The sequence below is a fragment of the Psittacula echo genome, assembly GCF_963264785.1.
Source record: "Psittacula echo genome assembly, chromosome: 1".
In the NCBI taxonomy this organism is placed as follows: domain Eukaryota; kingdom Metazoa; phylum Chordata; class Aves; order Psittaciformes; family Psittacidae; genus Psittacula; species Psittacula echo.
The window spans coordinates 19,775,377-19,798,868 of record NC_137735.1 but is presented as its reverse complement, the minus strand read 5'-3'; the positions used below and the strand labels follow the sequence as shown (position 1 = coordinate 19,798,868).

Sequence of the window (23,492 nt, the reverse complement as noted above, 5' to 3'; positions counted from 1 at the left end):
ACAAGACAAAGATGGCAAGCCTGGTATATGATCTCTCCAATGACAAATAGCAATTTCAGAAGATTTCTTTATTCATGAAGTACAGAATGGAGCATATGCATAAGACCTGGTCCTCTTCACAGATAGAAAGTTCACTTACTGTTTTGAAGGAAGATCATGCATTTAGCGACAATATTAATTTCAAGAGATGAGTTTTGAGTGAGCTAAGACTGATAGCTAATAGGGAAGAAAACATTTTAGATTACTAAACACTGTTTCTAGCCGCTACCACCTAACACTGCATCATTCCTAGAGAAATATATAAATTAGCAAGCAACATGATAATGCTGAAGCCTACGCATGACAAATAATGCTACATCAGAATAAAAAAAATATACTCTGTTGTAATTTTAAATTTTGTTGTCTAACTAGTCTTATGCTGATCTGCAAGCTTGTTGTTGGCCATACTCCTAAATTTCAGCTCTACAGGAAGCTTCTGTACCCATTACTAGAACATGAACTCTGAAAGAAAAGAATTCACTTCTGAGTTTTGTTGCTTTCACATACAAGTTCATTTTATCTTAACAGTATTCAGGACTGAACAGGTTTAACTATGAAAAACATCATTTGCTATTTCTTTTTCTCCTCATCTATAAAAAATTGTAAATGGAAAAACCTCTCAAGGAAATTTAGTTCATACCAAACATTGTGCCAGACAAAAAAGGGTCAGATAAGTGTACTCTAGAACACAGTCTTAGCCGAGAATCAACACAGAGCTCTGACGCACAACATCCTACTACAGCTACTTGAGTAGGTACAGCGTACCTCATCTCAACAGCCTGAAGTTAGGTTACTGTCCTGTCCCTTTACCAACATAAAAGCCTATGTCAAGGATCCAGACTTGATTCATGTTCTTCAGTTTCATCAGGTAGTTCTTCAGCAGATGCACCACACACATTGTCCTGGTTATTTGCAGACTGATTTAGCTCATCAGGTTCCCCAACTGCAGTCTGAGTTGCTTCTTCTTCCTCTTCTTCCTCAGCTTCTCCATCATCTTCCACATCCATCTCAAACACCCTCACATGACGGAGATTTGAACTTAGCTATGGATACATTAAGAAGTTTCCATTAATAAATATTGTTTTTTAAAAAAAGCACCAATATTATCTTAAATGTCAGCCATGAAAATGGCCTTTCTTTGAAATGGAGGTATTGAGGAAATAAGCAACTTTTTAATTGCTCTGCAGGGTGAAAAGTAAAGCAAATAGATATATCAACTTCTGTTAGTCTTCCATGCTGTGTTACAAGAGACATATGACTGTATCCCAATACACTTACAACAGATCATAAGAGAATAATCTATTTATAAATATTTTAGTACTCATTTATTATTTTATTAATTATAAAATATTATTGGTTATTTACTATACATATATGTTTTCTTTTTCTTTGCTAATTCTTACTAAATTAGTAGACACAGGTTATCACTCTGTCCAGTCATAGCATCTTTTCTTTAGCAGTTTACAAGCTGTTTCTCAGATACTGTACTTACCACACAGGAAACTTTCCTAATGCCATTTACAGAAACATACTGAGCTTTCATATTCTCAAGCACTCTCCACTGATTCTCCAAGACGACAGTACATGTGGGTATCTCACCACTTTGCTCATCCAGCCTGCACACAGTAAGAAGAAAAGCACAAAGTTAGTACATAAGAAACTATTCCAGTACTAAGACAAACCTCAGTCAGTCCAGGTTTTTTTTTTTATGTCTAAGTTTCATTATATCATATGCAACAAGCAGATTAGCATTTGAAACCATTGTAATGCTGCTATGGATATTCTAAAGAGGGGGATCCAACTGCAAAGACACAACACATTTCATCTAAGGTAAAAGATTACAGCAGGTGAGAAGGGAGTTGTAAAAGCCTGATCTTCCCACAAGTAACAGCTACAGCAGGAGGATGAGGATGGCATCCTTCAAACGTTTCCTTTGCAAGAGAAGGGGTTTCTGAACAAAGTCCTGTAGGCAATGCCTTCACTTACACAAAAGTTTAGCCTCCATGACCTTTCAAAGATGTTTTACTCCAGTTTCTTCCCACTCACAGAGCCTGTGTGAAGGGCCCCCTGCCTACTACAGTGGCCAGGATTAGTCTGAACTTACTTTTAGTATTTTCTGTTAATTTTTCAATACACAACTTCTTTGTGGCATAAAAAGAAATATTTACAGTTCAGTATGGCTCTTTGTTTTGAGGTAAAAATGTCTTTTAAGCAATCCACCAGAGAGGCATAGAGAGAAAAAAGAAAAAGCAAGTGAGGCTCAACAACTAAAAGACTGGATTCACCACTTGAACTACACTGGACTTTTTTTGGGTGTGTGTCAGTTCACTTCCCCCAGATGTTCTTCTCTCCCTAAGCCAACATAGGCAGCAGTTTCGATCTTTCAGGGCTAAGGTGACAATAGCTGTATGTGTGACTACCAGGGAAAGGATGAAGAAATATTTGTGTATCCTTATTACAAGGCAGAAGTACATGAGCAAATAGGCTGAAAACATCCTAAATTCAAGTATTCTAACCAGCAAAGTTAGCATCCTCTAAAGAAAATATTATCTCTGAATCTACAGGATGTCTTCAGTTGGTTCTCCCATTTCACAAAAGCCATATGCACACGTAGTATTCAGTTTCTAAAAGAAGCAAAACCAATCCCAACCCCCAAATACCACAAGCCAAATTTTTAGGAAGCTTCCATCTCTGCACCCCACTCCCCTGGCACAAAGCTTTTGTCTTTAAAATATTTACACACACACAAGGTATGAGCAATTGTACACAATCAGAATATTTGCTTAATCTGCTTTTCAGTTCTACATTTTCAGACTTGCTCAAAGTTTTTCAGTACCTTCTAGTAGAATCCCAGATTAATTCCCTATATTGGTCCTCATCTGTGTATACTGAAGATAAAGGCAACTGAGCCAAAACTCTCTCTTTCCCTTCTTGTTCCATGCTCTCCTTCAGAACTACAGTTACAGTTTCATCATCATAGAAGTGTGCATCTAAACAACTGTAGCATCTATAGGAAAATAATTTAGAAAGGAATAAAGTCAGAACTAAAATATTTTTAAGTTGCATAGCATTCATGTTAAAAATTATTCAGTAGCTAACAGGGAGCTTTACTGTAAATGGTAGAAAGGTCAGTCATGCAGCTAAGACACACAAACACCTCCAAAATAGAAGAATTACTAGCAATCTTATTTTGTCTCTGTTCAGGTGAAGTGTAAGGAACAGTAAACACAAAGAAAATTTAGAAACACATCTGAAGGTATTGAGGGCAATCACATCTGAACTTTCTACATGAAAAGGATGAACTTAGTTTGCCATGCCTTTTAGGATGCCTTCATTTGGGCATATCAAGTGTGTCTCCATCTTACTTAAAGAACACCACAGACAGAAGCAAAATCTGTTTCCAGCTAGCTTGCTTTCTTGTATGTGTGCTAAAAGCTCTAGTTTTCAGATAGAAAACTAAAATATACTTGATCTTGTGATGATATGCAATTTCACAAATGACTCACAATCCTGCAGCTTCATGCACCTGTGCCATCTCCTACAGCCCAACGCACCCAAGGACTACAAGGTGGTCCAGCAACTGAAGTAGTAATTGCAGGATAAAAGCCAAACGATAATGTCTCAGAAGTTAACTTAATGTGAAACAACCGAACAACAGAAAACATGGTTCTGCAAGAAAAATCAATATACTGACCTGGAGTCTGAGCTCTCATTTATACTGTTGTTCAAGAAGTTTCCAAACTCTACTGCAAGAATTCCATTACTGACAGACCTAAAACAAGAGTGTACATTATCTCAGTTGATAATTTCTTTTCCATTCATAGAGAATCAAAAATCTCTAAAGGCAACTGTCATAAGAGATGGTGTAAGCCTAGCTAAGGTGAGCACAATACAAGTCTACAACCCAAAATGATGCAACTGGTGGATGAGAACCTTTTGATTTCCTCTGCCCTCACCAAAATATGATTAATGGAGTCAAACAGGAAACTAAGTCTGGCTTGTGTGATACAGTTCTTCTCTGCTGAACTCGTTTCAACTGTCCTAGTCTCAGGACTGTTGAGTTACTTGATATTCAAATCTACAGAAAAAGAATTTAGACTGTTTTAGGTATCAATGAGGGAGGAAACAGGATAGGAACTACATCACAAAACTGTAATTTTGTCACCAGCAGCTCTCAACTGGAAACACAGAAGATAACTTCACCATGTATTTTCTTCAGCAGTAAATTCGCTTTTAGAATTCCCACCCCATTACAGTTCATTATCTCCTCAAATTAAATGGCATGGATTATAAAAATCAGTATTTCATGGAGGAGAAATTTCTGTTGTTTTCTAAACCCAGATCATTTCAGTGATCCCAATGGCAGAATGCATCTTAAACAGGTGTATCAGTACAACTAAGCAGTGACAACTGCATCTTGGACACAGAAGCTCTTGAAGGTTCACAGAACTACACCCCAAAGATGTATTTTATTTGCTGCACTACCTCCCATTTTCCCTAGAGTACTGAAAGGTGTTAGTCAAAGGTTGCAAGTGATTAATAGAAAAAAAAACAAACAAACAACATTGACAGTAAGACAAAACAACCCTGAAAGCACGATTCCCTGTAATTTTCCACAAGTTTGCATAAGTAATTCTGTGAGGAGCAAAACTAAGGGAGCTCGATTTTTTTCCTAAGCCTAAAACCATCTTGGGTCTTCTGATTAGATTTTCTGTGTCTAACACACTACAAACTCCTACTGCGGATTCCTACTGCACTTCCTAATGTCTTCCTCATTTTCTCTAGTATCCAAGAAAAATTGTATTCACGCTGCTTATTCCCTCTTTTTACAAATAAATTTGAGTAGTGATTGCCTGTGTACATAGGTACCAAACCTCACAAACCACTTTTGCTCTCTTACCTAGAAGTATCAGTATGTCTTCTCAAAATGTATATTTTAGAAATAGAATCTTCTAACATGGTGAAGAGAACGTAATGTATATTGGATGTTTTGTCATTCCACCTGTAATGTGAGGGAACGAAATGAAAATGCAGGTTAAGTTTTAATAACTGGTAAATGACACAGAACAAGGAACAGCAGCATACTTACAGAAATGGCAATTTAAATAACTGAGGTGTGGAATCTTCACTGAAAAGAAAAAAACAAACTAGTTTATTAAAAGCTGCTGTAATTTTGTGCAACTGAGCTTTAGAAACAATGCAAATAAATACCTTTGAGAAGTTTTGTAAAGAGACATGCAGAATGCTTGATGCACTGACTTTCCAATTACATCCTAACAAAAACAATGAAAATAGGCCAAAAAATGCAGTCAGTTATTCATAATTGTACACAATTTTAAAGACAAGGAAAAAAACCAAACCCAACCAAACAAAAACCAACTAATCAAAACCACCTGAGTACAACTGAAAAAATCCACCAATATTTATGCTGGAATAAACATCTCTATTGCAAACACTACTGTCACTTGATACACTAGGCATTGATTAACATCTTTGTTGGTGACATGGACTGTAGGATTGACTGTGCCCTCAGCAAGTTTGCCAACCACACCAAGCTTTGTGGTTCGGTTGATAGGCCAGAGGGAAAGGATGCCATCCAGGGGGACCTTGATACACTTGAGAGGTGGGCCAACGCAAACCTTATGAAGTTCAACAAGGCCAAGTGCAAGGTTTATGCGTGACGGTTGGAGCAATCCCAAACACAAGTCTGGGCAGAGAACAGACTGAGAGCAGGCCTGAGGAGAAAAACTTGGGGGTGTTGGTTGATGACAAGCTCAACACTGACCTGTTGTCAAGTGCTGACCTGTTGTCAGTGTTGACAAGCTCAACACTGACCTCAACAACACTAACACTTGCTCACAGCCCAGAAAACCAAATTGTATCTTGGCCTGCATCAAAAAAAGCGTGACCAGCAGGTCAAAGGAGGCAATCCTGCCCCTCTATTCTGCTCTTGTGAGACCTCACTTGAAGTACTGTATGCAGTTCTGGTGTTCTCAACATATGAAGGATGTGGACATGTTGGAGGGGGCTTTGAGCAACCTGGCCTAGTGGAAGGTGCCCCCACCCATGACAGGGGATTGAAACTAGATGATATTTAAGGTCCCTTCCAACCCAACCCATTCTATGACTCTATGATTCTTCATAATGTACAAATAAATGTATTAGTTGGCAATACATTAATCTTGTACACAGCGCATACACCAAGTTGATTAACATTCAAAACAGACCCCAACAATGTGAGAGCATAAGACATGAAACAAAAAGTCCCCTATTATGCTCTCTCTGGCCAAAGGCTTGAGACATCCTGGCAGCGATGAAGCCGAGCTGCATACTACCACCTAAGTTGCAGGCACTCAAAGGCAAAGATTAAAACTTCAGGCCTTACTAAGCATGACTACTACCTTCAGTTGACTGCTAGCCTTAGAATAAAGTTCTAATTCATATAAATTGAACTTACCGCTGGCTTTAGTAAACACTGATCAATGACCCCTTCCATTTGCCTTTTGACAAAATGCAGTGATTTCTCAGGATAGTAGGGAAACAGAAGTGGACTTTCTGTAAACAGATAAAGTTCATGTGAAAAACGCCTGTATCTCTATAAAAACCATCATACACTATTATCAAAGTGACAAACTGGAATGACCCCAGTGGAGGGTCAAAGATGGTCACAGGGCTAGAGCACATGCTTTATAAGAAGTTGAGGGAGCTGGGTTCATTCAGCCTAGAAAAGCAAGGGCTATCAAGGAGGAACCCACTGTCTCTTCAGCAGCCTAAAGGAGGTGTTACAAAAGGCATCATCTTCAAACTTGTGCAGGGAGAGGTGAACATGCAACAGCCATAAGCTCCAGCAAGGGATATTCCAATCAGACATAAGGAAAAGAGTTTTCACAATGACTGGTTAGTGCTCATGAAAGGGCAGCGTGCCCAGAGAGGTTACAGAGTCTACCCCTGCAGATGCAGAGGACCTGATTGCATAAAGCCTTGAGCAATCCACTATAGCTTCGAAATTAGCCCTTCTTTGGTTGGATTAGGTGACTGTCTAAAGTATTGCTGATTGTAAATTCTAACTCAAGTAACCAACTGGATTAGAAAACAAATTTGCAAAAAGAAGGAACTGCATTTACTCGAAAGCTAGAAACAGAGTTGTCATAAAGTATCTTGTTTAAGCAAAACTATTTCCATACTTTTTACCGTAGCCCTGATTTGGCTTCTATAGGACTGATTCATTCTTACAAAATTAACAACTTTGTAAGAAGACATTTAGCTTTGGAGATAATCTCACTATTTATTTTAGGTACATAACTTGTTTCTTTTCCAGTGTTTAGCTGGAAAAATGACACAAATTACATCAACCAATAAAATTATACAAAACATCAAAGAAAGGTAGAAGGTGTCAACAACAGAAGCATTACTTGTCCTATAAACATCTCAACACTTGCCAAATTAATACCAAGAAAACCACTTAGAATTAAATAGGCAGAAAAAGGCAGCTCTAGCAAATTCTATTACAAGACAGCTTATGCTGTATAAGTTTTACAGTCTATGGTTTCTAAAGTTAAACAAGAAATATTTTGCCATCAGCTTGTTACAGTCTCTTACTTCTTTTTCACCACTAATGAACAAAATAGCCTCAGACTCCAGTGAAAAGAGAACATGTAAGGACACTTCCTCTAGGTATGACCTAAGTATAATTATTACTTCCTTGAATGGAATTAAGATCTCCTAAACCAGGCTTCTGCTGGGATACCTTCCAAGCAACATTTCTGAGATTGGTACATAAGAAGGTAGGAAACTCCTCATACCCAGAAAATGGCTAATTGACTGGATAAGCCACTACATAAAAACTGTAAAATAACAAGGACCATATATTTTATTCTGCTCAGACGAAGACCGATGATTAACACTATAGAAATAACTCATAAGCATGAAAAAACAGATAATTCTTCTACATTGGTTACATTCTACATGTATCTTTGTTAAACTTATTCCTAAAGCACAGGTTACCTTTAAGATGAGTAGTGTTTTTAAGGAAGTTAAACCACTGGTTTCCCTCTGTATTAGGTGGTGATACAAGGTCATCATCTTCATCTTTCAAGTACTAGAAAAGAAGCATTTATATGATTGCATTTTAAGAATAAGGGACATAAGATTTCAACTCCAACATCACCCCTCACAAGTCTGTTAAACATTTCATCTTAATTTAACATTAAGTCTTTACTTAGTCTTAAGTTTAGTCTTTAAACTAAATACTCCACCCCTTCTAGAAACAGTGAGAAAAATCAACTATTGTCTGAGATCACACAGTGATAGTTCCATAGGAAACTGATTTTTGAATCAAGTTTGAGCACAAGTGTTTTGAAATACAGTGATTAATGGCATAAAGACAAATAAACACATTTAATTTTTATGTTACTATTGCTGGCTGTGAAGAAGCTTCACTTTCCCTAAAAATACAGCATGTGTAAGGTAAAACTATAGGATATGGTTTTAAACACTACTTTTCCCCTTAATAGGGGAAAATAATTAAAATACTCTCCATTACCATTACTGGAATATGCAATACAGAGCAAAAGGGACAAAGATGAAAAGTGGGCACAGCTTTAAATCTTCTTTATCTAAGGATTTTCTCATTTATTCTTCTGCCATTTACCTGGCCGACTCTCTCCACATTGAAATATTTTCCTTTACGATTGTAAAGTTCTGGTGCCTGAAAAAATAATGCAAACAAACCGATTATTTAAACCCAAAGTTAATGAGAAGTAATGTACAAAAAGATGATTGTGTAGTTTTATTAGAAGATTTTTCAGCTGGAAAAAAAACACAGTCAGATGCTGTACCTGGCAAACCAGTAACTTACCTCATTGAAGTGTTCAGTAAGAAAATCAGCAACAAACGTGATATCTTTTTGAGTCATCTAAAAGTAAAAAAAAAAAACAGTGAGAAAAGCAAAGGATAAGAAATACATTTCAATGAGCACAGAACACGCAAGGTCCCCCAGCCTGTCGTCAAAGAACACATGCTCCATGCTCCAACCTGCTTGGGAGCCCTCTGCTGAACTCACTCTAGTTTATTCATGTCTGTCTTATATAGGAGGGCCTCAAACCAGAGAAAGTATTCTAGATGCAAACTGAGGAGTGCTAAGTACGTAGGGTCCTGTCCATGCTCGTTAGTAAAGTCCTGGTTACCTGGCCACCTTTGCTGCCAGGGCACACTGCTGGCTCATGCCCCGGGTCCATCCCAGCAGAGCTGGCCCTCAGCCAGTTGAGGCTCTGCTGTGCAATTGGAGGTGGTCACTCTTACCCAGGACAGAACCTTGCATTTGTGCATTCTGTCCTTGCTTGTCCCCACCTGTGTATTCCTCCAGCCTATCCATTTCCCTCTGGAAGGCACCTCTGCCTTTGAGTGTATTAACTGGTTCACCTACTGTGATGGTGTCTGCAAACCTGATGCAGATGTATTCCACCTCCCCTGCTAGGGCACTGGCAAAGATGTTAAAATCATATTCTGATTATGTTAGTCATTCAGAGCATATAAAGAGCTGCTATACACAGAGGTCTCGAATTCATACAGCGTACTAAAAAAAGAGTAGTATTTACAATGAAAACAGAAAAAGTAATCCATGTGAGACAGCGTATTAGTGTGAATCTGCAGGCATCAACTTTCTCAAAGAAATGACAGACACTATCCTTTAAGTTTAGGAACAAAAATAAACCTTTAGCCTTGCACTCAAGGCAAGCAGAATACAGAATATGCCACCATTTATTAGAAAAAATTACTACTACCTTGTTCAGCTCTGGAAGCACATGATCTTCTGACATCCTCAACATGGCTGAGGGAAAAATTATATTCTTACTGCATTAATATTAATATGTTTTCCTAATATTCTTAATTTTCCATGGCTACGTAATAAACCACTGTTAATAAAATAGGAAAGATTAGTATGTCAGAAGCAAAAGAGTCTGGAAAAAAGAATTTGTAAAATTGAGACTGAAATTAAGCCTCACTTGCTTCACTAGCTTACAATACAAGTCTTGGCAAATATTTATCTTTAATATTTTCCAACTGCACTGTAGCCTGTACAAGACTGAGAAAATTAGAAAAGGGATTCATAAGAATGTACTCATGTACATAGAGTAGTAAAAAAGATATAAAACACATGAATAGTGTCACACCCAGAATGTGTTTTAAAATTTTAAATCAGTGAGGCTTAGATAAACAGTTCTCTGTTCAGTTTCAACACAAACAAACACTGAACATTTAAATAATGAAAGTTCTAACATTATGACAGAGAACTCTGATAGTTCTACTTTCTGAATTTTAAAAATTATAATTATTATATTCTTGCTATTAAGGGCATCCCTGGTGCTATTACATTATCTGGTAAGACTGCTTAAGTTTTTTGTAAAGTAGTTCTAAAAAGATCAATTAAACATTACAAACCTATTCATAACCACTTGACAAGAATAGGCTGGCTAACATACAGCAATTCCTGCTGACATCTTACCTACAACTACCCAGCTACAACTGGAGGTGACTACTAAGTGTATCCCGACATTCAGAGACTGTTTACATGTATGCATAACCTTACGGCTAACTAGGTCTCCACAGGAGAAAACAGCAAGTGACAGAGTAAGAAGTGTTAGACTATACTTTAAATATGGTGTAATCTATATACTAGTTTAATTTCTCCAAGTCAAGAGAAGCAAATTGCTCACAAAGCAGACAACAGTCGGGAGCATCATTACAGCATAAGTATATATTTAATACCCACTGTTCACACAGTAATTTTAATTAAGAATCATCAAATCTGTGATCTACGTATTATGCAATATTATAATTATTTGATTTAAACTTTTAGATATTCAGAAGTTTTCTATGACAGAAATAAACAGATGATCATAACTAAGGCTGGTTTAATTACTTGCCAACATTTCAATGCTTACAATACAAAACAGATACTGGATGCTTACTGTGTCATCAAGCTTACCAACATACAGCCATCTAAAAAATGCTTTGAAGTTTTTCATACTACTGTCGATAACCCTGAGTAAGAAACGAGAAAAGAAATGTCATAAGCTGCTCCAGGCTTAAGCCCCATCTTTACTACAGAAAGGTCTGCAAGCACTATCAGGGTTTTCTTTAAGTGCCCAGTGCAACCTTCTAAGTAAGACTGTTCTTGGGGTGTGAATCTTTGAAATGCAGTAAGACAAGACATAAACCCACCACCAACAGAGAAGCCTTGCTCTCCCAACCTCCTCTATTCCCAGCCGCATGCTTTTCCTTAGATACAAGACTCAATAAGCGTATTTTATAAACTCTCCAGACATTATACTTACTGAAGTAGCTCATTTGCTTTCAGAATGAAAGAACCAACAGCGGTGATAGCCTCTGCAAAAAGAGCTAACCATTATTATTAAGCTTTCAAAAGTGAAATCAGGGTTGGTAAGTAGCACACACATTACTCTACCTTCAATTCCAGATGCATCCAATCCCAGAGACTCGTATTTTTGTTTCCATAAAGCCATTCCTTTCAATTCACTCAAGTGGTATAACAGTGCCTCAGAGCCACTAGGAATGCAGAAGAAAGAATAATCATCTTTTAGCACCCTTTGGAAATTCACTGCTTCACTACATGCTATGTTTTCATCATTTACTGTGCAAAGAGGAGAGCTCTGCAGAGAGTGGTGGTCTGGAACATAAAAGTATCACTTCACAGAAAAGCAAATACTGTCCTAATGATTTCAGCCATCATGCAAAGTTGGTGTGAATATTCTGCACATGTCCTATAAGCACACCAGGCAGTGATATACAGGAGATGTGTCATGAAGATTGTTCAAAATACTTCAGTAGCTCTCCATTACCCAAAAGTAAAATAGTACATTTTGTCACAATCATGGCCTCTGCACCAGCACACCTACTTACAAAGAACACCAATATGCATACTGTTTTTCAGCAAAGCAGATAATATGCCATTTTGTCTATAATTCATTGGATATTCTGTGACTTACCTCTGCAAATGACTTATGACCAACTTTTGTATACTGGAATAGGAAGACTCTATGGACTGACCAAGTTTTTTTAAGCCCTGTTAGAAAAAGAAACACAAACACATAGTAACGTTCTGTTAGCTTAACAGAATAGTGATTAAAATATACTGAAATAATTATTGGAATATGTTAAATATTAACATACCTTTACTGTCAGTTGGTTCATTAGTAACGCCTGAAGCTCCAGACTGTACGGGGTGGGAGAGAGAACCAAATATGCATTCATTTTGTATTTCAATATCAAATGCAAATGCATACTCAGATAAAACAACAGTAACTACCTTGCTTTGCCCCATAACAACAGCTGCATAAACTCATCCTGAACAGAAGTGGTTGTATTCTTTTCCTGTCAGTCAAAATGATTGAAATAGATTGGTGAAGAGATTACATCCAGGCTACCAAATAATCTCACAAACACTTGAACTAAAGTATATTGGAAAACCCAGCCCACATCCTTGAATGCCGAAATCAAACTACTGATCTCTGGAGATTTTCTAGTATTTTAAGTTATTTTCAATTGTATTACCCAGTAAAAATTCTAAGCAGTTTGTCACCACCAATAATCTGCTCTTAAGAAAATAAAGAAATTATTTGATTCTATTATTTGATAGCCACAGTACCTGGACGAACTTTGTTAGTCGTGAGTCCATCTGCATCAGTATTTCTTCCCATGCTTCACACATGCATGTCAATGACAACTTTATATACTGTAATACAGATACAGACATCAGTGTTATTCCCTTTTTCCTCCCTTCAAAACACATGCAAGAACTGGATGTTATTATACCAAGTGAAGCTATACTGTAGATATTATATAACATTTATTATCAAATTCCAAGCTAGAGCTCTACATTTACTTAAAACCAACTTAAGCTTCCTACTAGAAAACATTTTACTAGCATTAAGAATATTGAGGCTGGTAGGAACTGTGATATTAAGAGGATGTTGTGACAACTGTACCTGTAACAAAGTTGAAATGTGAGTAAATTTCCGGGCCATTCGAGTTACCTCAGGTAAGTAACTTGATAACAGACTAGTGTCCAGCTATAACAAATGAAACAAACAACAGTTTACAGATGATTTGTCTTTCAAGAAATTTTAGATTACAGAAATTAAAAGACAGATTGCGAGAACCAGCAGAAAAACTGATATTTCTCATTTCTTAAAGTTCATTTTAAGAGAGAAATAAATTTAATTCAAAGGGGCAATATATAAAAAAACTCCTGATAAGGTTCATCATTTTGGAGTTGTAAGAGTAATAGTTTCAAGGATGATTGTTCTGGGTAGACTAGATAATCAAAAGAACTACTGATATGCCTTTGCATGCAGAATGAAGAAAATCTGAGTAACTGCAATTGAATAAATGAATGTCTAATTTAAACTAATATTTTAAAAGAATGCCTCAGATCATCAGCATCGGGCTCACTGGTGAAGCTGCAGGTTTACATGATAAATACAAAAGCTAAATTGTGAATTTCAGAAAGACTGGAACTAGTAGTTAGGGGGTTTTTTTCCCCGCAAATAATGAGAAAGCAATAAAGATACCAGAAAGTAATCAGAAAAGCAGTTTCACTTATAAAGAACGTTTTAAAGTTATTTTACTTGCCTGAAAATACGTTATCTCAGCTTCACTGTCTGAAGAGTCTCGTATCTCTGTAATAACCGACAGTGATTTCAAATCACTAGACAAACATAGTCCACGACAAGAACCTGCCACCTGAAGGATTCCAGTTTAAAAGTTAATGAAATATTGCATTTCCTCTAAGATGTATTTTTTACTGCTCTCACGCATACAAAGACAACTGTGGTCAACAACATGTAAAAACAAAGCAGAATTTTCAGCTACTGTTCAGGAGCAAAAACACTCATTACTGTGGGTTAACGCTGAACTTTGTTTCATTTGAAATAAGATGTTAAAACCACCAGGGATCTTTCCAACAACAGCCACACAACCCAATCAAGAGAAACAGCTATTCTTTTCTTTAAAACTCAGCAACCTGCTTTCATTTATATGTAAGCATACATATGTATTCTTTTTCATTCAGTTCAGTTGTAGTTTGGTGTATTATGAAACACAGATACAGAAAGGAAGGGAATGTACCCCAGTTACTGTAGCAATCTTGAACATTCCATAAGCATAAATCTCAATAAATCCACAGCTGCCACCAAGGACAAGAGCATTAAGCCTATAAAAATAGAAGAATGTGTTGATGAGCACAGTGAAACAAATTATAATGCATACAAACATAATTCTTTACACTTAAATTCCATCCCTTTACTAAAGATTCTCTAAAGAATCTCTGAACAAAAACAAACACTGTGCTAATGTCAAGAAGTTTAAAAACAAAACAAGTTTCAATGCCATTGATAAGACCTCCTCTAACATTTACAGAATGAGTAGCAACTACTAAATTCACTGACAGAATAGGGAAAAAAAAAACCAAAACAAAACACACAATATAGGCACAAGTCCTTCTTCACTGTTGTTATATTTTCCTAAAGAAAAAAAGTAGCAGTTTCTAGCAGCAGCCCACCTATCAATACAGTCTTAAGGAATAACTGGTGATAGACAAATGCCACTATTTTTCTATTTTTTTTTTAATAAGGAAGATGCTTCCCAGTGGTGAGACTGTAAAGAACAGCAAAAAAAGCAAATGGGAAAACAAGGTACTCCTCAAAAATGCACCGCAAGCATGCCACAAAACCAGTCTCAGTCTGCTAAACTACACTTTCTCCAGCTTCTCCTGTTTCCCAGTAACAGACATTTACCTTAAAGTAACCCTAATATAGCTGATTTCAGAGCTAATTTTAACTTTGTCACACTCATGCAAACTCATAGGAATTTCCCATCTGTAACAAGATTTTACCAATGTCTTTGAGACCAGCTTAAGTAACACAACACAGTCTGTAAACACAGCCCAAGAAACTTCTCCCAAGGAAAAGAATATACGGCACCAACAGCAACTGCTGATAAAGTGCCTTATAATCCCTCTAAATTGAAGAGGGAAAGTATAAACTGATAGAGGCTTTAATACATTTTTGAACTATACCTTTGTACATGGAAAAAAAGAGACATTACATATCCTTTCTCCACGACCCTTAAATACAGATTATGAATAACATAAAAGTAACCCCACTAGTATCCATTATTTTATAGCTTCAAATAAAAAACCCCAACAACAAAACAACCCTACAACCCACATACAGAATTCACCTTACATCACCCAGAAGCTTCATAATCTCATCTGACTTTTCTTCACTGAAAATACAAAATGTATGATTAGGGTTTATGTAGCTTGTCTCAATACCAGAAAACAAAATAAAACAAAAAATAGAGACATAAAATGCCAATTACTTACCTGAAAATTTTTGCAGTAGTACTGTAACTGAAAATAAAATAAATATTCTCAATAACAGTGAGCAAACCTCTAATCCAAAGTACCCATACTCAATAGAGATGAATAACCAAAACAAAGACAATAAACAACAAATTGTATCTTCCCAGACTTATTAGTATAATGCTTACTTTTTTGGTAGTGCTGGTAATTTAGGCAAAAGGAGATTTGATTCATCCTCAGCATTGTAAAAGGAAGTGAGAACACTGAAAAAGAAGTTAAGACTGTCTTTACCACCCAAGCTGTAAAAATGGGGGGCAAGAGAATTTCTAACTTCAGCATCACACTATATAGTCATTACGTCATATATATTAGTTACAAATATCAGAGGATGATTCCTTATGGAACCTTTAGTAATTTATCAAATGATCAAATTAATAAAAGAAGTCTGAAAGTCTCTTTTTTATTTCCACCAAAGAAGAATATAAAGTTTGTATCTGCTCACTCAGTAGCTTGCCATCAAATCCCTCTCTCCTGTAATACAGTTACTAAGGCTTTCTGTTTAAACCCTGTACAACTGTGCAGTATAACCCACCTATACTTTACAAAAGCTATAGGCATATTACAGTGAGAGGAAGACTACATTGCAATACTAAATACCATACCTCAGACATGCCAGAAGGATGAGATTCTGCATAAGGAGATAAGTCTATTCCCATCAGGAGAACGATTTGAGATGAAGTTATTTCCCTGACATTTTAAGACTGGCGTTTTCTGGAGGACGGTGGGATCTAACACTACCTCCCTTTTTAAAATCAATGTTTTACTTAATTACTGTCTAGTACTGCAACAAGGTGCATACCAGAGGTTTTTGTAAGACCACAGAAACAGGGACCATGAATGCCACAGAGCTCATGGTCACTAATGTCAGCCTGACTTCCTGAAGCAAGTAAACCCACAACAGAATTGCCAGTGGGGTTGAATGTAACACCAAAGGCACACTGGGAAAGATACAGCACCAAACTAAAGATCTTGAAAACACAAGTGAAGAAAGTTTTCAGTATAATACTTATTCTAACAAAATAGATTAACATTATTATTATTAGCTTAATAAATTAATTGGTATTGAAGCAAAATGGATGTACAAGCTAACACTAGATTGAGGTGGACACTCAAGATCATACTGCAATTTCTGTGTATAACTTAATGAACCATAAGACTAAGATATCAATACTAAAAATAAGTGTATGAAAAGTTTCAAGTCTAACAAAAAGGAAAATTTTAGCCACATGGTAAAAAAAAGCCAGAGCTATGTAATATAATATTATTTTATATGACTGGGACAGCTCACATGGTGGGACATGCTCACATGACTGGAACGTGGTCATAGATGGCTATGTCCTTTTCAGGAAAGACAGGCCAGCCAGGCGAGGTGGCGGAGTTGCTCTTTACGTGACAGAGCAACTACAATGTACTGAGTACTGTCCTGGCACAGATGAGGAGCAGGTTGAGAGTCTATGGGTGAGAATTAAGGGGCAGGCTGGCAGGGGTGATACTGTTGTAGGTGTCTATTACAGGCCACCAGATCAGGGTGACGAAGTTGATGAGGCCTTCTACAGGCAGCTGAGAGTGGCCTCAGAGTCACAGGCCCTGGTCGTCGTGGGGGATTTTAACTTCCCTGATGTTTGCTGGAAGGACTACTCAGCCTGCTATCCACAGTCCAGGAGGTTACTCCAGCACATTGATGATAACTTTCTGATGCAAATGGTGGAGGAACCGACTAGGAGAGGAGCACTGCTGGATCTCATCCTCATTAACAAGGAGGGTCTAGTTGAAGCAGTAAAGGTTGAGGGCTGCCTCGGTTGTAGCGACCATGAAATGGTGGAGTTTAGGATCTCGTGCGGCAGGAACAGAACAGCAAGCAGAATTGCAACCCTGGACTTCAGCAGGGCAAACTTTGGCCTTTTCAAACAATTGCTGGGGGAAATTCCATGGGCAAGGCTGCTCGAAGGTAAAGGGGCCCAAGATAGTTGGCTAGCATTCAAGGGCTGCTTCTACCAAGCTCAAGATCAAAGCATCCCGACACGTAGGAAGTCAAGGAAGGGAGCCAGGAGACCTGTGTGGTTAGACAAGGAACTGATGGGTAAGCTCAAATGGAAGAGGAGTTTACAGATCATGGAAGGAGGGGCTGGCCACTTGGGAAGAATATAAGGCTGTTGTCAGAGGATATAGGGAGGCAACTAGGAAAGCTAAGGCCTCCTTAGAATTAAACCTGGCGAGAGGGGTCAAGGACAACAGAAAGAGCTTTTTCAAATATATGGCAGATAAAACCAACACCAGAGGTAATGTAGGCCCACTGATGAATGGGGTGGGTGCCCTGGTGACAGAAGATACAGAGAAGGCAGAGTTGCTGAATGCCTTCTTTGTCTCTGTCTACTCTGCCGGAGGCAGTCCTGAGGAGCCCTGTACCCCTGAGGACCCAGACGAAGTCAAGAAATTGGAGGAGTTTGCCTTAGTTGATGAGGACTGGGTTAGGGAGCAATTAAGCAATCTGGACATCCATAAATCCATGGGTCCAGATGGGATGCACCCCCGGGTACTGAGGGAGCTGGCTGAAGTCATTGCTAGACCACTCTCCATCATCTTTGCCAAGTCTTGGGAAACGGGAGAGGTGCCTGAGGACTGGAGGAAAGCAAATGTCACTCCAGTCTTCAAAAAGGGCAAGAAGGAGGACCCGGGTAACTATAGACCGGTCAGCCTCACCTCCATCCCTGGGAAAGTGATGGAACACCTTATCCTTGGTGCCATCTCAAGGCATATGAAGGATAAGAGGATCATAAGGGGCAGTCAACATGGCTTCACCAAGGGGAAGTCATGCTTGACCAACCTCATAGCCTTTTATGAAGACATAACAAGGTGGTTGGATTATGGCAGAGCAGTAGATGTGGTCTACCTTGACTTCAGTAAAGCATTTGACACAGTCTCGGACAGCATCCTCACAGCTAAACTGAGGAAGTGTGGACTGGATGGTCGGGTGGTGAGGTGGACTGCAAACTGGCTGAAGGAAAGAAGCCAGAGAGTTGTGGTCAATGGGACGGAGTCTAGTTGGAGGCCTGTATCTGGTGGAGTGCCTCAAGGGTCAGTATTATTCAATATAGATTCATAGAATAGTTAGGGTTGGAAAGGACCTTAAGTCCTGTTCCAACCCCCCTGCCATGGACAGGGACACCCCACACTAAACCACGTCACCCAAGGTCTCATCCAACCTGGCCTTGAACACTGCCAAGGATGGAGCATTCACAACCTCCCTGGGAAACCCATTCCAGTACCTCACCACCCTCTCAGTAAAGAATTTCTTCCTTTGATCCAATCTAAACTTCTCCTGTTTAAGTTTGAACCCATTATCCCTTGTCCTGTCACTACAGTTCCTAATGAATAGTCCATCCCCAGCATCCTTGTAGGCCCCCTTCAGATACTGGAAGGCTGCTATGAGGTCTCCACGCAGCCTTCTCCTCTCCAGGCTGAACAGCCCCGACCCTCTCAGCCTGTCTTCATACGGGAGGTGCTCCAGTCCTCTGATCATCCTCGTGGCCCTCCTCTGGACTTGTTCCAACAGTTCCATGTCCTTTTTATGTTGAGGACACCAGAACTGCACACAATACTCCAAGTGAGGTCTCACGAGAGCAGAGTAGAGGGGCAGGATCACCTCCTTCGACCTGCTGGTCACGCTCCTTTTGATGCAGCCCAGGATACAGTTGGCTTTCTGGGCTGCGAGTGCACACCGAAGCCGGCTCATGTTCATTTTCTCATCGACCAACACCCCCAAGTCCTTCTCTGCAGGGCTGCTCTGAATCTCTTCTTTGCCCAACCTGTAGCTGTGCCTGGGATTGCTCCGACCCAGGTGTAGGACCTTGCACTTGGCATGGTTAAACTTCATCAGGTTGGCTTCAGCCCACCTCACAAGCGTATCGAGGTCCCTCTGGATGGCATCCCTTCCCTCCGGCGTATCAACCGAACCACACAGCTTGGTGTCATCGGCAAACTTGCTGAGGGCGCACTCAATCCCACTGTCCATGTCACCGACAAAGATGTTGAACAAGACCAGTCCCAACACCGATTCCTGAGGGACACCACTCGTTACTGGTCTCCAGCCGGACATTGAGCCATTGACCACAACTCTTTGTGTGCGGCCATCCAGCCAGTTCTTTATTCATCAAGTGGTCCACCCATCAAATTGATTTCTCTCCAATTTAGAGACAAGGATGTCATGTGGGACAGTGTCAAACACTTTGCACAAGTCCAGGTAGATGATGTCAACTGCTCTACCCCATCTCCATCAGTTTCGTAGCCCCATCATAGAAGGCCTCCCAGTTGGTCAGGCAGGATTTCCCTAGTGCAGCCATGCTGGCTGTCACCAACCACCTCCTTGTTTTTCATATGCCTTAGCATGCCTTCCAGGAGAATCTGCTCCAAGAGTTTGCCAGGCACAGAGGTGACACTGACTGGTCTGTAATTCCCCGGGTCATCCATTTTCCCCTTCTTGAAAATGGGGGTTATATTTCTCTTTTTCCAGTCGTCGGGAACTTCACCTGACTGCCATGATTTTTCAAATATGATGGCCAGTGGCTTAGCAACTTCATCCGCCAGCTCTTTCAGGACCCGCGGATGGATTTCGTCAGGTCCCATGGACTTGTGTACGTTTAGGTTTTTAAGATGGTCTCAAACCAGATCCTCTCCTACAGTGGGTTGTCAATGACCTGGATGAGGGAATTGAGTGTACTATCTGCAAGTTTGCTGATGACACTAAGCTGGGAGGAGTGGCTGACACGCTCAAAGTGGCTGTGCTGCCATCCAGCGAGACCTGGACTGGCTGGAGAGTTGGACTGTGAAAAATGGGATGAAATATAACAAGGGGAAGTGTAGAGTGTTACATCTGGGTAGGAACAACCCCAGGTTCCAGTACAGGTTGGGGAATAACCTATTAGAGAGCAGTGAAGGGGAAAGGGACCTGGGGGTCCTGGGGGATAGGAGGATGACCATGAGCCAACACTGTGCCCTTGTGGCCAGGAAGGCCAATGGCATCCTGGGGTGTATTAGAAGGGGAGTGGTCAATAGGTCGAGAGAGGTCCTCCTTCCCCTCTACTCTGCCCTGGTGAGACCGCATCTGGAATATTGTGTCCAGTTCTGGGCCCCTCAGTTCAAGAAGGACAGGGAACTGCTGAGAGTTGGAGAGTCCAACGCAGGGCAACTAAGATGATTAAGGGAGTGGAGCATCTCCCTTATGAGGAAAGGCTGAGGGAGCTGGGTCTCTATAGTTTGGAAAAGAGGAGACTGAGGGGTGACCTCATTAACGTTTATAAATATATAAAGGGGGAGTGTCACGAGGATGGAGCCAGGCTCTTCTCGGTGACAACCAATGGTAAGACAAGGGGTAGTGGGCTCAAACTGGAACACAAGAGGTTCCACTTAAATTTGAGAAGAAACTTCTTCTCAGTGAGGGTGACGGAATACTGGAACAGGCTGCCCAGGGGGTTGTGGAGCCTCCTTCTCTGGAGACATTCAAAACCCACCTGGACACCTTCCTGTGTAAACTCACCTAGGTGTTCCTGCTCCAGCAGGGGGACTGGACTAGATGATCTTTTGAGGTCCCTTCCAATTCCTAATATTATGTAACTTTCTGTAACTGACTGCTTGTAATGTTCCAAGCATAAACTATTAGCAAGATGGCACTACATAGCCCATAATCTACTTCCAGGGTTTTTCAGACTCACCTGCTTTCCTCAGTTACTTCCATCCAATGCATGTATGTAATAGATGAGTCCACAGAGAAAGAGTGCAAGCTTTCAGGTTTTTCTACATCACACAGAATAATCCGCTTGGTATCAGTAAGGCCAAAAGCCAGAACTAGAGAAAGACAAGTAAAATGTATAAATTACCAATGTGCAAAATTTAGTACTTTATACTGAACTAGAAAATGAAGCGTCTTCAAAGCCAACTTATGGGCAGAATTTTGTCTATGTACAGTCCTTCCAAACTCTCATTTGAAATCTACTTACTAGAATGGAAGTTTGAACTCCTATCATATTTTAGGTGATAAATTTAAGTCAAAGGCCCGATTTCACAATTATCTATCTACATGTTGAACTGAACATGCTTGTAACACTTCTAACAGCAGTTCTGACACAGCAGAGGCTTCAGTTTTTTGCAAATTTGAGGCCATAATTACATATAAAGACTGTCCACCAAGAAGGTCTGGGTTTTATTACAACAGAATAAAATTTTAAGACTTGCTAAGCAACTTGTGCATCACTTCTTCTTAACATTATTCATTCATAAAGCATATGGCAGGCATAAGTTTCTGTGCTTGCTTCCTTGTTATCACAGACAACCAGCTTAAAAAGAAGTTTCTTAAACTCCACATACTCCGTCATAAAATAATATGAGTAGTTTTCACCCACATGTCACAGAAGATTGTTCCCATTCTCCCACCAATAATGTGTCAAAAAAAACCCCAAGATTTCCTCCTAACAATTTTAACATTATTTCTGTTGATAAGGAAAGGGCTTTTTTATTTTTTCTTCTTCTGGTTTATTTTTAGAGCAATTTTAGCCTCAGCAGCTCAGCCTATGTTAAATAAGCTGAGCTCTCCAGTCAATCCTGACCAGCCTCTTGGTTTCCCAATAAATTTTGTACTACATACAAAAATAATCTGCTTAGCTAGGAATTTGAAGTTTTCCTCCTCCTTGAAAGCAGTATTTTGGACATAAATCCACCTTACAAATCTGTTTTGCAATTGATTTCAACAGTGTAAACCTGTTACTTTGAATAAACGGACATAAAATTAAGCCACCATTCTCTTCAAACACAAGTTTACTTAGAAATTTCCTTCACAGATAGGAGGCATCATCACCACAACTTTCACTGATTTCCAAAGGGATTTTTATTGCACCATATCACCTCATATACTTGACATTACTTTTGCCATCTGGTCTCCAAGCAAGAGCAGTCACTTCTTTTCCTGTATTTTCATTTGGAGGCAAACTCCACACTCGTTGAAAGTTTGCAAGCCGATGGAGTAAAACCTACAAAGTAAACACATTCAAGACAAGACTAGTCCACATTCTCCCATTAATATCAGTCTGTAAATCAGTTCAAGCTGCACTTCTTTTACCACTTTTAATACCTGTGGCTTAAATATTGTGTGCTCCTCTAGTAGATTCACTCGTATGTGGTGTTGGAGGGCAGTATACTGTTTACAGCAACAGAGAGAAACAAGCTGTACCTTGTATAAGCCTGTAGCCAACAGGGGTTATCCATACCTCCCTAGCCGAGCACAATTGAAAGCACACCCTCGTCTTTATGCATGAACAGCAGTTCCAGGGGGGAAAAAGAATAAATATAACTGAAAATAGATTTAATCTAAATAGGAAATTTCGTGTGCCTTAAAACCCCAATGCTGCAGACAATGAGAGCATCCGCGAATTTGTTTGGAAATAAGGAAGCAAAAAAGGAAGGTGCAGTAAGTATCAAGAAGCTTGATAAAAAATCTGCTATTCCCAGGCACCTGGCTTATCCCCCAGCACTATGCCACAGCAAACCACAAAGGCACAGCAGAGGCAGCTCTTTCCTCCTCATCCCCCCCTTCAGTGCCTCCCTTCAGCCCGGTTGCTCCGCACTCACCTCACCCGCTTTATTGGCCAAGGCGATGAGGTCCCTTTTGGGGGACCAGGCCATGAAGACCACCTCCTGCGGCAGCTGTTTCTCCCCGACCTGCCGGAAGGCGGGCATTGCGGCGGGGCGCTCCGGCTGGCCACCAGCCGTGCTCCAACCGCCTACCGAGTCCTTTCCACTCCACCAGGAGCCTCTGACCCCGCAAAGCCGCCGGCCTCCCGGCTTCCGGAGGCGGTACTTCCCGCCACGGCGCGGATTGGGCCTGGTTACCCTCAGCAGCGCAGGGCGGTGCTTCCCGTCCAGCCCTCACGGCCGAGGCACCCGCCTGCCGCATGCTCCTCGCCGTTCCCTCGCTTATCGGGGCCGAGGGTAGGGCCCGCGGTGGTGAGGGCCCCATGGA

At 39.9% G+C, this 23,492-nt stretch overlaps 1 protein-coding gene across 1 annotated transcript; it reads right to left on the bottom strand.

Moving 5' to 3' along the window:
- ANAPC4 (anaphase promoting complex subunit 4) lies at positions 1 to 23,289 on the bottom strand. The gene is made up of 28 exons (XM_080622366.1): positions 23,102 to 23,289; positions 22,398 to 22,503; positions 21,193 to 21,325; positions 15,613 to 15,687; positions 15,446 to 15,472; positions 15,301 to 15,345; positions 14,188 to 14,272; positions 13,693 to 13,803; positions 13,047 to 13,130; positions 12,707 to 12,793; positions 12,368 to 12,432; positions 12,232 to 12,274; positions 12,048 to 12,124; positions 11,507 to 11,607; positions 11,376 to 11,427; positions 11,027 to 11,082; positions 9,822 to 9,868; positions 8,897 to 8,953; positions 8,690 to 8,746; positions 8,044 to 8,137; positions 6,497 to 6,594; positions 5,251 to 5,312; positions 5,129 to 5,167; positions 4,940 to 5,041; positions 3,734 to 3,811; positions 2,876 to 3,046; positions 1,532 to 1,655; positions 1 to 1,082 (listed from the first exon to the last, which is right to left on the bottom strand). Exons 1-28 carry the CDS (start codon positions 23,207 to 23,209, stop codon positions 867 to 869), a joined length of 2,400 nt encoding a protein of 799 aa, XP_080478492.1. The 5' UTR covers positions 23,210 to 23,289; the 3' UTR covers positions 1 to 866.
- Positions 23,290 to 23,492: the final 203 nt, after the last annotated feature.

Coding starts and splice junctions, on each gene's coding strand:
- ANAPC4 (XM_080622366.1), bottom strand. CDS start 23,209: ATGCCCGCCTTCCGGCAGGTCGGGGAGAAACAGCTGCCGCAGGAGGTG. Junction 13,804..14,187: donor AGATTGCTACAGTAACTGGG/GTACATTCCCTT, acceptor GGAATCCTTCAG/GTGGCAGGTTCTTGTCGTGG. Junction 8,747..8,896: donor TTACTGAACACTTCAATGAG/GTAAGTTACTGG, acceptor TTATTTTTTCAG/GCACCAGAACTTTACAATCG.